This window comes from Hypanus sabinus, chromosome 29 (assembly GCF_030144855.1).
Source record: "Hypanus sabinus isolate sHypSab1 chromosome 29, sHypSab1.hap1, whole genome shotgun sequence".
Taxonomy (NCBI): domain Eukaryota; kingdom Metazoa; phylum Chordata; class Chondrichthyes; order Myliobatiformes; family Dasyatidae; genus Hypanus; species Hypanus sabinus.
The window spans coordinates 16434635-16447185 of NC_082734.1; the positions used below are offsets into that span (position 1 = coordinate 16434635).

Here is a 12551-nt window from a genome sequence, read left to right on the forward strand (position 1 = left end):
TTAAAAACTGGCATCTTTTATTTCATTCTTTTCCAAGGACAGGTTTGTGCCTGGTTAGCTTCAAGTCTCAAGACCAATCAGCTGTGGCACCACCCCATTCTGGAGCCTGTGTAGTCGGTGCAGCAGACCAGTCTTCAGCAGCAGGCTGGGCACTCCAATCCTCTGCAAGGGAAAGAAAAACATCAGCAAATGTATCTGCAAAGGAGAAACCCCATTACCACAGGAGTCCAATGGAAACGCACAAATCACATTCACTTCAGTTTGTCCTTGGGATGATTAAATTCACATCTTAAAGCATAAACTACTTCAGAATGAAGCCTGTAGTCTGGTCACCAGGCAGAGCATAGCTAGAGTTTGTTCACAGCCTCTCTCACAACCCCAAGATTTCTCTAAATTGAGAATATGGTTGGGGCATCCCTCTGACTAAAGTAAACAGACCTGAAAACCCAAGCCACAAACCTCAAGAACATCTACAGGTATGGAAACTGAGGGAAACTCCTATGCATTAAATCAATAAGCTAAAGGTCAAGGCATAGAACAAAATTGACAACCAAGTCAATAAACAAACGCAAGCATAAAGCTAGAAGCAAAAGAAACTTTTTTTTTAAACTGCACATCGTCCAAAACCAAACAGGCAAATTAGTGTCCATACTTAACAGCAAAGGTTTGAGGGGTTAGGATAAATGAAACATTGCTACATAAAAAGGACTGGTTAAATATTCCAAGACTCATGGAAAGAAAAAAAAAGCATTTGTTCAGAGATCTACAACTGCAACAGAGCGATTTTCTTAAATTACAGAATTACAGTTTGCACTGAATTTTGTCCACACCTTCACCTCACCTAAACCTGCTTACCATTCATATAAAATTACATGACAATCAGGATAAATTAAATGATTCTCCTTATTTAGATAAATACAGGATCAGTTATTTCTAGTTCAATCAACATCTTCCAACATGCAAACACCTTCCCCTACTCCAAGCAATCATTCCAAGCACACTGCTTAGCCTAGAACTCACTTGTAGCTGTATCAGCAGTGAATGCTGCGGGCTTGACGTACGGATTAGCTGCCTCCAGCGTCTCAGCCAGATTTTTACCAGTTGCAGCTGAGAACTGCTGGATTGGCACCGAAGGGACCTGCACGCCCTCAGACCAGTCGGTAACTTCTGGCTGAACAAACTCTGCGACTGGAGCAGTCCATTCCCCTTGGTACTCCTCCTTACCAGCAGCCTTCTCGGCAGCAGCCTGCTCCTCCTTCTCAATCTATCAGATATAGATAAAACAAAATAAGAATGGGTCAGGGTTATTCAGGTTCTAGAATGTGTATATCATGGCACCCAGCTAGCAAGACCATGAAACATGGTGGGATATATCAGTGATAGGCAAACACTGAGCCTGCCACTACTCTTAATGGATTGACCTAGCCCTGAGCAAACTTTTGAGCAATGCAACCTTTTGGATGCTGGATACTGGTCACATCCAACACTGCAAGTGTATGTAATCCACATTACAGCAGCAGAGTTTAACAAAATTGAACCACAAACATAGTAAGTTAACCACAGCACTATTTACTGATATGGACCACATTGGTTATGGCTAATAAGGCATCCAACAATTGAAACAGTCCAAATCCAAATTTATATTGGCTACGTATTTTAGCTTTGCTTCAATGAGGGACAGAAGAGGTAAGTATATTGAGGAACATTTTTAGAATAGCAACAGATATGTCCTTCTGGCCCTTTGCATCACGCCGCTCAGCAATCCCAATTTAGTCCCAGTCTAATCACAGGACAATTTACAATGACCGATTAACCTACCAATCATTACTTCTCCAAACTGTAGGAGGAAACTGGTGCACACGGAGTCAGTCACGGTGAGAACGTGCAAACTCCTCCTACGTTATGAGAAATCCAAATAGTTTATTTATCAAGATGTGAACCTCACTGGCAAAGGCAGGCTTTATTTATTGTCCATGCCTAAATGACCTTCAGAAGGAGATAGCTCCTGGAGCTGCTAGTTTCACTGAAGGTACTTTTGGAAGGAGTGTTCTAGGATTTAGAACAGGAAACTAAGGAACAGGCATATGCCCAAGTCAGGTGCTTACTATCCTAGTCGTTCTTGGTCATGGAAGTTGCTGTTGGTGCAGTCCAGCCTAGTAACTGAATGATGCGCCACAGTCTCACCTCGTGGTAGGAGGGAGGAATGATCGAGTGACGGGCAGAATGCCCATGAAGCTCCCTGTCCTGGAAAAGTGTTGCACTCTGAGTACAACTGTACCCATCCAGACACAATTTTGAGCAACAGCACTACAGGTAAAGGGGAAACACTGGCACACTAACTGGCCCAGAACCAACTGACCTTGTAGAGAATGAATCTTCTTGCTTACAGAATATGAGCAAACATTCACATGTGGCTAAGGATCTGTGTGCTGAGCGAGGCAGGCCTGACAAAAACACCAAAAAGGTAGCAATCCTCGTCCTTTATTCAAACTGCTACTGATTGAAGCCACTAAAAGTAAAATTAAATACATTAAACATACCTCATCAGGATCCCTGTAGAAGTACAAATCAGGCATCACTTCCCACGGATGTTCACGGCTGATGGTACCTCGCATACGCAGCACCTCACGGGCAAGCATCCACCACATCAGACCAATGGAGTGTGCGCCCTAACATACAAAGCACCCCTGTTAAAAGAAATGTTCTGATTGCCATTCTTCAGCTTAACAAACTGATAGGTTTTTAAAAAGCGCACAGAGTAAATGGGCTTTAACAGTACATGGGAGAATAGGATTGCTTAAAGCGTGCCAACTGTCGATTTACCTTCATTTATCAATACACACTGCACAACAGCAAAAACAAACCCAATCATCATTACCCGGCTGCAGTTATTAGGAGACTTTATTAAGTATATTCTGGAGCAAGAGTTCCCAACCTGGGATCCTTGCTTAATGGTATCGGTCCATGGCATTAAAGGTTGGGAACCACTGTTCTAGCTATCAGAGCCAGTTTACTACTCACCTCAACTGAAATGGAGATCCTGGAACTAAGAACCGAGCAACACCAGTACTTTTACTCAGAACATCCCAAAGCACTTTATAATTGCTTAAAGTAAAACCCTGTTTGCTACCTCAGTCTTTCACTAAATTAAGTGTTGAATGCTTGCTGGCTCATCCAATATGTGATCGCTATCTTCCCTCACAATTCTTTGAAGAGTTTAATTTTAAATTATCCATGGGATACCATTTCTGAGCAGGTGAACGATTCTCAGCAAACTGGCTAATATGAACCTACACATAATAAAACACTGGCATTGTAGCAGGAGTTACTACAAAACCTTACTCACTGAGCCACAGGCTCGAGCAGTGTTAAAGGCATCTGCATGATCATGTAGCACATCTCCTACACTCGGAGTTCATCGACCACAATGGTCTCACCTCCAAGTTCTAACAATGTGCAAACCCGCCACCTGAAACTGGGGGCAATCTAAAATCCTAACTCCTAACTCCAAATCCTTCTAGAGGCTGTTAAGCTATTAGGTGGCAATGTACCGTAGCTTCCTAAAAGTCTTCAGGCAGAACATGTCAGTTCCTCAAAACTCCAATAACTTACTGTTTTTGACTTTTTGCCTTAGCATTTAGTAATATCATACTCAAAATATTACTGCTTCCTATGACCTATAAATTAATATTAGTCAAATCTGAAAATGCAAGACAGACCTGCCTCCAGAACAGAGCAGTATAGGCTCTTCAGCCCACAATCTTGTGCCAACTAGTGAAACCTACTCCAAGATCAATCTAAAGCTTTCCTCCATTTTTCTTTCATCCACGTACTTATCAAAGAGACTCTTAGGTGTCCCCAATCTGCCTCTACCACCACCCCTGACAGTGCATTCCACAAACCTACCATGTTAAAAACACCTTTACTTTTCTCCGTTCACCTTCTATTATGCCCTCTCATAATTACTGACCTGGGAAAAAATGCACCGACTGTCTGCTCTTACCATCGTATACGCCACCATCAAGTTGCCTCACATTCTCCTTTGCTTCAAAGAGGAAAGCCCCAGCTTGCTCAATCTTTCCTCATTAAGACCTGCTCTCTAATCATCTTCACACCCTCTTCAGCAGTGGTTCCCGACCTTTCTTAAGCCATGGACAAATACCATTAAGCAAGGTGTTCCCGAGAACCTTTGCCCAAAAGCTTCCAAATCTTTCTCTATAATACCTACCTTCCTCACCATTACTTGTCTAACAGTTCTTTTCTCACCTATTTTAACCAATCTAAGACTGCAGCCTCTAAAACCTTCCACCAGATGAAGGTTACTCAAAAGTTAGAAAGATCAATGGGAAGTGTTTATAATGCTAGCACACACTAATCACAGGGGGCATTATCACCAGGGAGAGGGGAATTCATTGCATTATCCCAGGGAAGAAGCTTTCACTTATGTTAAAAACCACAAAGGTGAAGTCACTGCAGTGGAAGACGATACCTTGTTGTTGCATGGAATAGCGATGTCCACATACCGGAGGGGCGAGTCAGTGTTGCACATGGCAATGGTGGGGATGTTGACATATGATGCTTCAGTTAAGGGCTGGTGGTCCTGGCGGGGATCTGTTACAACCAGCAAGCGGGGCTCCCTGAAGGCGGCCTGGATCTGATTGGTGAATGTACCTGGGGTGAATCTTCCGGCAATGGGAGTAGCACCAGTGGCAGCAGCAAACTTCAGGACAGCACGCTGTGGAGAGAGACAGTCACTGTAAGTACGAGCGTAACACAGCTCTAGATGTGCAATGTTGAGTATTCATTTACAACTTCACTACAGTGAGGCTCCTTTAATGATATCCTCAGAACAACAGTCAATACCCAAGGTCCTCACCAACAAACCTTCTTAAATTTCTATCATGCAGCTAATGGGCCAAATGGTCAGCCCAGGCTACACAGCGCTTTATTATTCCCCTTCAGTAGGAACTGCCATTCCATCTGCTGTGACTATTAGCTTTCATATACTTTCAATTATCAAGTGAAATTAACAACCACACAACATTACTGAGGTACCAGCATCATCGAAATCTGGATCAAGTACATAAATTGTGACAAAGTTTACTATCAAACCCCATTCATCGAGCCACACGGACCCTCGAGGTGTCAGCGAAAACCTGCCAGGTTATTGTTGCACATCTCTGACACTTCAGAGTTCATGAGCCAAGTAATGGCTTTACCTCCAAAGCTATAAAAATGTGCCTGGAAAAGACTTCCATTCAAACACAGCTGAGGGAAAATATTGTCTGAGCCACATACCTGGCCGAATGGTCTGGAAGAGATGACACAAACATCAGCTGGATTCTCGATGGAGACTATGGCACGGGCAGCTAGAAGCAGCTTCTCCCACGTTTTCTTCAGATTAATGATATAAATACCTGTCAAAAAAGCAATGGGCTTGAATCAGTTCCTGACAAAACCAACATAAAGTATTGATCCAACGCCATGAATCATTGTAGTTTACAGTTCCCTGAGATTATCTGAACCCAGTAAACTTCTGGTTATGACCATTTTCAGCCTGCTAGCACTCTAGCAACCATCTCAAAGCCCCATTTGGTGTTCATTTCACACATGCTAATTTTCCCTGTATAAACCTGTCAGACTGAACTTTGAAAAAGGCAGAAAAGTCTTTTCCTAAAAAGTACCAATGGCCTTGGCTTATAAATCCATGTACAAAATGCTGGAAATATTCACCAAGTTGAGCCTATTCCCTGATCCAAAAATTTCCAGCATTTTGATCCTTTGCAGATTCCCAGTATGTGCATTACTGAAATGTGTGCACAAAGGTTAAACACTTAGTAACCTGTGAAGGCTGCAGTTACAATTATCTGGAATACATTTAACAAAGGAGAGCTGGGAGCAGATACAAGATTAACTCTTAATAAGTAAGTGACTTATATGTACAAAATGAGGTAAAAGCAGTAACGTTGGGGGAAAGAACATGACTTAAAACCAAGTGTATTTATAGTTCATCTTTGTATTTTTTATAGATAGCACATGGATTATGCCCTTCCTCACCACTCGTCACCCCCTGGTTTAACCCTAAACTCATCACAGGACAGTTTGTAACAACCAATTAACTAACAGTCTTTGGACTGTGGGAGGAAATCAGAGTACCCGGGGAAACACATACATTCCACGGAGAGGACGTTAAAGGCTATTTATACTTCCGTGTAGTAGCCTACGTCGCAGCCTTCGAAAGTGGCCTGCACCGTTGAGCATTTATACCCGTGCGTTGGTATGTCTGCGTAGTTCTGCGATTCACTGCCAAAACGCTAGTTGGCAGTGGGGCTTCTAATGGCGACTGAGCGCATAAATGTTGAACGAGGGTTACTTTTATTGAAATTACTGCAACGCAGAAAAGACAGAAGACATCAGAGATGGTATGTACAACCATTGTACGGATTGAGGCAGAAGGAGGGTGAATTTTCTGTTCTTGTCCGGCCACTGAGAGACATGGACGAGGAAATGCATTTCAAATATTTTCAGATGTCGGCAGGTAGATTTGACAATTTGGTTTGTCGTTGCCAACCATTTATTTCGCATCAGTGTACTCACAGTATGCCTATTGACAGGAGGAAATACGATGCTACCAAGTGCACCAATCACAGTTGTTGCTGTCTGTGTCACCGCGACATGCAGTTACATACTTGGAGAGGTGCACGGCAGGCTATGGCGTAGAGTACAGCGTAGTTATGCGGCTTCGGCGTTCATCTGACGCAGAAGTATAGATCAGCCTATTGCCTCCTTACAGAGGACGCAGGAATTGAGCTCAGACATTCCAAGCTGTAATAGTGCCATGCAAACCACTACCATAAATAATTTTCAAAGACAAATTTTGATATGCCAAACAAGATATTAAGACATATGGCCACACGGCTCAGTTCTACGGGAGCACTTACAGGAGAGGGGCTAAAGAATTCAATGTAATCAGAAGTCTGACTCTCACAAGGACTGCAGGAGACAGACATCTGTCTAAAGCAGGGATTGCCAACCTTTTTCATGCCTTACCAGGATGGGAACCCCTGGTCTAAACAGAGAATACGAGGACAAGTGCTCAGTATATAATGAGGCATTTCATTGAGATAAAATTATTTTTCTGATTACAACATGCAAGTATTCAAACAATCTTACAAAAAATGCTCCACAGAGCCTGGATTTGAGTCCATTCGTCTGAGTAGATGAGACTGACTGCGTACAGTTCTGGAGGAGGGCTGGCTGGTTTTAAACTTGACTTATCCAAACACCAACCATATTGCAAAGTAATTCAAAAGTACACTACCTGCCTTTTTGTACCTCCAACTCAGCTGTCAGCAAACAGAACGCCGTACTCACCATTCCCAACCCCAAGTGACGCCTTGTGACAGGAAACACTATCAAACCCCACTCATCGAGCCAGAGACTCTTGTGGTGTTAGCGAAATACCTGCCATCTTTACTGTAGCACACCTCCGACACTCAAGAGTTAATTGGCCAGAAGCTGACCTTGGCACTGAGTTTTAAGGATGTGCATTCACTGAGAGACACCACCAAAAATTAGGTTATGTGGACATTTCTAGGATATTACAGCACTGAAATGGAGACACCATCTCAATGTATAGATTATACCTTGAGGGCAAAAATAAGACATTTTTTCCAAAATATCTGTGAAATGGTGCTTTTACATTCTATTAGTATTATGTAAATTGACAATAATTCTACAAATTGGCAACTATGTAATGGTTTCAGCCTAACCTCCCGCCTTTTGACCGAGTCTAAGACCTACCATCACTCTTCCTCTTGTAGACGTACTGCTCCATCTGGAAGTCCAGGTTGGTACTGCCCAGGTGAGTGGAAGCAGCAAGGAATTTGAGGACATCCTCCTCCTTCATCTGCAGTACATCAAGACCTCCGGACATTGTGTATGTTTCCCTTTTAAAAGCAACGATGGGTAACCTGAGGGGTGAGAGTCCAAAGTGTTAAATATACACCAGAATCTCAAATGCAGAGCACTCAGAAATATCTAGCATTAATAACATAATACTTTAGTAGAGAAATGACCTCACACACAGTGGATTCTGTTCTCCAGTCAACTAGGCCATCAGTTCATCAGGGTGGCTGCCTTTTGGGACAACTCTTAAAAGAACAAAAACTAATCAAACACAAGGGATTCCCTTTATTTTGGACACTACGCAGGAGACTGGTGACAGTTTCTAACTAGCATCAGTCGCATACACTTGTGTGACCATTACATCACACAGTGCTTACAGAGCACTTACAAAGTAGTGTCAGATGCCTGTGTTGATTGTTAAAAAGCAGTGATTTTTGTCACTGATAGTTGCTGACAAATAAGCAGTAATTCAGAACTGCTTTGCTCATTGTAGTTACAAGCATTGAGGTTTGAAGATGGCCAGGAATGAAAATTAAATTATTTCACTACTTCAAAGTTCCTAACTTGTTGAAGAACGACCAACTTAAAAGTTATAATGAAAATTTGGAGGATGCAATTGTTCAGGCAGTCCAATATCTGCACTGATACTTTCAGTCAATCAAAAGATCCAGGCAGCGTAAACTGGATGAATTCCTCCATCGACAAATATTACAAACTACTTTTCTAAAGTACTGTAGTAGTATTTATAGCATCTTAATTTGTTCTGTTTGTTATTTAAATATATAATTTGTCACTGTAAAATTGATTGTTTTTTTAAAGATGTGTTTACCTATTTCCTTGAAATTTTGGCTAACTGGGGCAGCTACTGAATTGGACCAAAACAAGCTGTCCCTGACGTGTCCCTTTTAACCAGAGTACACTGTGCATTTATATGAATATGATATTCAGTGTTCACTAAGCCTTGAAGACTTATTTTCCCTTACATTTACAAAGTTAGTTAAGAATTTGCTGTTAAGACTAGATGCCATATTCCATGTATCTTGCAAGTTGACAACCACCAGCCCAAGCTATGAAATTTCTCCAACTAAGCCATCCAAACTAATGGAGCCAAGACAGACCTACTGCCTCCCAGCCCTGGGTTCAACCCTAATCATGAGTGTAATCACAAGTTTTCACATTTTCCACAGGCAGGAGCAGACTTTGAAGGCCACAGGACAATTTAGAAGTTTTAACAACACATCCCTCACCCAAAATTCAGAGGTGGAGAGCAGCAGGCACAGAACAGCTCCAAACACTGTCAGTGCAGACAATACAGCATATTAATTGTCACGTTAACCCCATTCACTCCACATATATCCCCTTTGTCCTATCTACACCACTGGATCTGAAAACAAGCACACGTTCGCCTTCTCCGTTTTAACGAAGCATTTCAGGCCTAAACCTTGAACTTCAATGTAAAAAAAATGACGCCTAACCAACTCATTTCTTCCCAATACTTTTACTGCAATGTTATGCGTTATCAGGTCAAAACCCCGGCATTCCTAGCTGCACAGTAGAAAAAGCTTTGGCGAATGGCCCACCATCACATGTTGAAGAGCGATGAACGAGCCAATACTTGATACTGCGATAGGTTCACGTGTTACCCGGGCCCCGGGGATAGGCCATCGGTAACCCCGAACCCAAAAGCGAAATCATCACGTCCTGAACCCTGCCAGTCCAAGGCCTCGAGGAAACAGGCTCAGCTCCAGGAACACCCGACGGTAGGGTAGGGCAGGGCGGCCTCGGTCCGAACCCACCGAGCAACGCCGAAGCCTGCGGCCTATCCGTCTGGCACACCCCACAATTTATTTTCATCACTGATGTTAACATCGGACCTTTACGCCATTATGCATGTCTTAGACCCTAATTAACGGGTCAATGAAAGATTTATACGCTCTGAAGAGAAAGGACTCAATAAATTTCGTTCGGTCACACTCACTCCGTAAAACGCCGTGTGGAGGTCCGGCGGTAAAAGAGGGCTAAGGCAGGAAGTGACGTCATTATATAGGGGGATCGAATTGTTGCCAGCCAATCAGCTGGCAGCTCTGCGGACGTTCACTTCCGGGGTCGGTGCTGGAGCGTGTGAGGCGTCTTGAGGCCCGGTAGGCGGCGGTCCTGTCCTGGTGCGGGATTCTAACCGTTTAGTGTCCTGGAGTAAATCGCTCATGGATATTCTCTTCATGGTTAATTCACGGCATAGTCAAGCAGCACATAAACTTCGGTCCCTGTCGATCGAGATTGCCATCTAACGTGGTCCATTTGCCGGAGAAATTTCCTATTCGTCAACCTGTCCAAGTTCCTTTTTAATATAACTGTTCTCATCTTAACCACTTCGTCTACAAAGCGCATTCCATATACTCTGAAAGCGTTGCCCCTCAGATTCCTATTAAACCTTCCCCAATGTCCTCTAGTTCTTGATTATCCAACCATGGGGCGTTGGGGTGAGGGAGCTCGGTGCATTCACCCAACTATGCCCCTTATGATTTTGTACACCTCTATAAAATCACCTTTGTTCTAAGCTTCAAATAAGTCCCAGTGTGCTCAGCTTCTGGTAGTAACTCTGTCCCTCAAATCCTGTTAAATCTCTGCAGCGTAATGACATCTTTCCAATGCCTGGCAACCGAAATTGAACATGATATTCCAAATGTGGACTCACCAATATCTTGTTTAACAGTAACATAACATCCCATGTTCTATACTCCGTGCCCTGACTAATGAGCCAGGAGCCTTCTTCCATAAGACATAGAGGGAGAAATAGGCCATTCAACCCATCAGGTCTGACCCACCATTCCGACATGGCTGATTTATTATCCCTCTCAATCCCATTCTCTTGCTTTCTCCCCCCTAACCTTTGACATCCTGACTAATCAAGAACCTATCAACTTCTGCTTTAAGTATATCCAATGACTTGTCCTCCACAGCCATCGGTCGCAATGAATTCCACAGATTCACTATCCTCTGGCTAAAGAAATCCCTCCTCATCTCTGTTCTAAATAGACGTCCCTCTATTCTGAGGCTGTGTCCTCTGGTTCTAGACTCACCCACTGTAGGAAACATCCTCTCCACATCCACAGTATCTAGGCCTTTCAATATTCAATAGGTTTCAGTAAGATCCTTCCTTATACTTCTCAACTCCAGTGGGTGCTGTAACTCAGGAAGCTAATTGAAAGAAAAACACAGGAGCCCGGAATATTTGTTTCCCTAGTTTTTCTTTCCTTTTCTTTAGTGAGGCGCTCCTGTATGATGTGATGGCACAATGACATACTCACATACTTCTTACATATGGCCTATAATGAAGTGTGTAAACAATGCTTAATCAAACAATATGTTTACAATATTACTGAAATAGAACATAGAATAGTACAGCACATTACAGGCCCTTCGGCCCACAATGTTGTGCCGACTCTCAAACCCTGCCTCCCATATAACTCCCCACCTTAAGTTCCTCCGTATACCTGTCTAGTAGTCTCTTAAACTTAACTAGTGTATCTGCCTCCACCACTGACTCAGGCAGTGCATTCCACGCACCAACCACTCTCTGAGTGAAAAACCTTCCTCTAATATCCCCCTTGAACTTCCCTCCTCTTACCTTAAAGCCATGTCCTCTTGCACTGAGCAGTGGTGCCCTGGAGAAGAGGCGCTGGCTGTCCACTCTATCTATTCCTCTTAATATCTTGTACACCTCTATCATGTCTCCTCTCATCCTCCTTCTCTCCAAAGAGTAAAGCCCTAGCTCCCTTAATCTCTGATCATAAACCATCCTCTCTAAACCAGGCAGCATCCTGGTAAATCTCCTCTGAAATATTAAATACACTACACTCCTCCCTACTTAGCTATAAACTCCAACTCAATATAGAATGCATCTTAACTCAACCGCGGAATTAATGACTAGCTCTGTAGTCATATAATATATATACACACACAGAATATATAACTACTATATAGACATCAACAGCATAGTAAATTTTAAATTGTCTGATTTTGACCTAAAGATTTAATTGCTGTGGATGATTTCTTGCTCTTGGGAAGTAACATATATCCTGACAGGGGGTGTTCACTCTGCTTGGCAGGTGAGACCTGTGACTGTGAAACAATCGCAAGTTTTGGGGCCTCCTCCCTGGTGGTTGTAGGAGTTGACTCTGAGACTGCAGGAAGTGGTTCTGACAGCTCTGGTCACCTTTCTTCTCTAACAACTGACTTTTCTCTTCTCAGCTGACCGATGTGTAGTTTCCAGATGACATAAGATGCAATCTGCACTGTGTAGGAGAGTGGTCCGATTCAGTTCCCAATCTTTCCAAGTAACCACTTCTGTAAATCCTCGCCAGGACTGCTTGTCCAAGAGTGACACATAGAAGCTCCTTGTCTGAGGAACCCTCAAGTGGTAAGCGAAGTTTGGTTTAAAGAATTCAGACTTCATGTGTCGTTCTCTGAGCTCATAATCTATTAATCTTTTGTTAAACACTGTCTTGAGATTTTGTAGATGTTCTTTGTCTTCCTGTTGGCATGTGGCCAAGTGGTTAAGGCGTTCGTCTAGTTATCTGAAGGTCGCTAGTTCGAGCTTTGGCTGAGGCTGTATGTGTGTCCTTGAGCAAGGCACTTAACCA

At 43.0% G+C, this 12551-nt stretch overlaps 1 protein-coding gene, 1 long non-coding RNA gene and 3 other non-coding genes across 5 annotated transcripts in view; 1 reads left to right on the forward strand and 4 right to left on the reverse strand.

Annotated features, from left to right (window-relative positions):
- Nucleotides 1-10028, reverse strand: rpsa (ribosomal protein SA). Its single transcript, XM_059953771.1, has 7 exons — nucleotides 9887-10028; nucleotides 7804-7973; nucleotides 5299-5417; nucleotides 4490-4735; nucleotides 2541-2669; nucleotides 1021-1264; nucleotides 1-162 (listed from the first exon to the last, which is right to left on the reverse strand). Exons 1-7 carry the CDS (start codon nucleotides 9946-9948, stop codon nucleotides 68-70), a joined length of 1065 nt encoding a protein of 354 aa, XP_059809754.1. The 5' UTR covers nucleotides 9949-10028; the 3' UTR covers nucleotides 1-67.
- LOC132383302 (small nucleolar RNA SNORA62/SNORA6 family) lies at nucleotides 3312-3461 on the reverse strand. The gene has a single exon (XR_009508619.1). It is a non-coding gene; the product is annotated as a small nucleolar RNA SNORA62/SNORA6 family (small nucleolar RNA).
- LOC132383301 (small nucleolar RNA SNORA62/SNORA6 family) lies at nucleotides 5087-5244 on the reverse strand. Its single transcript, XR_009508618.1, has one exon. It is a non-coding gene; the product is annotated as a small nucleolar RNA SNORA62/SNORA6 family (small nucleolar RNA).
- LOC132383300 (small nucleolar RNA SNORA62/SNORA6 family) lies at nucleotides 7396-7552 on the reverse strand. Its single transcript, XR_009508617.1, has one exon. It is a non-coding gene; the product is annotated as a small nucleolar RNA SNORA62/SNORA6 family (small nucleolar RNA).
- The window catches only part of LOC132383054 (uncharacterized), a 23338-nt gene continuing 20729 nt past the window's right edge, over nucleotides 9943-12551 (forward strand). The window contains exons 1-2 of the long non-coding RNA XR_009508534.1: nucleotides 9943-10049; nucleotides 12160-12328. This is a non-coding gene — a long non-coding RNA (uncharacterized LOC132383054). The remainder of the gene's footprint in view (nucleotides 10050-12159; nucleotides 12329-12551) is intronic.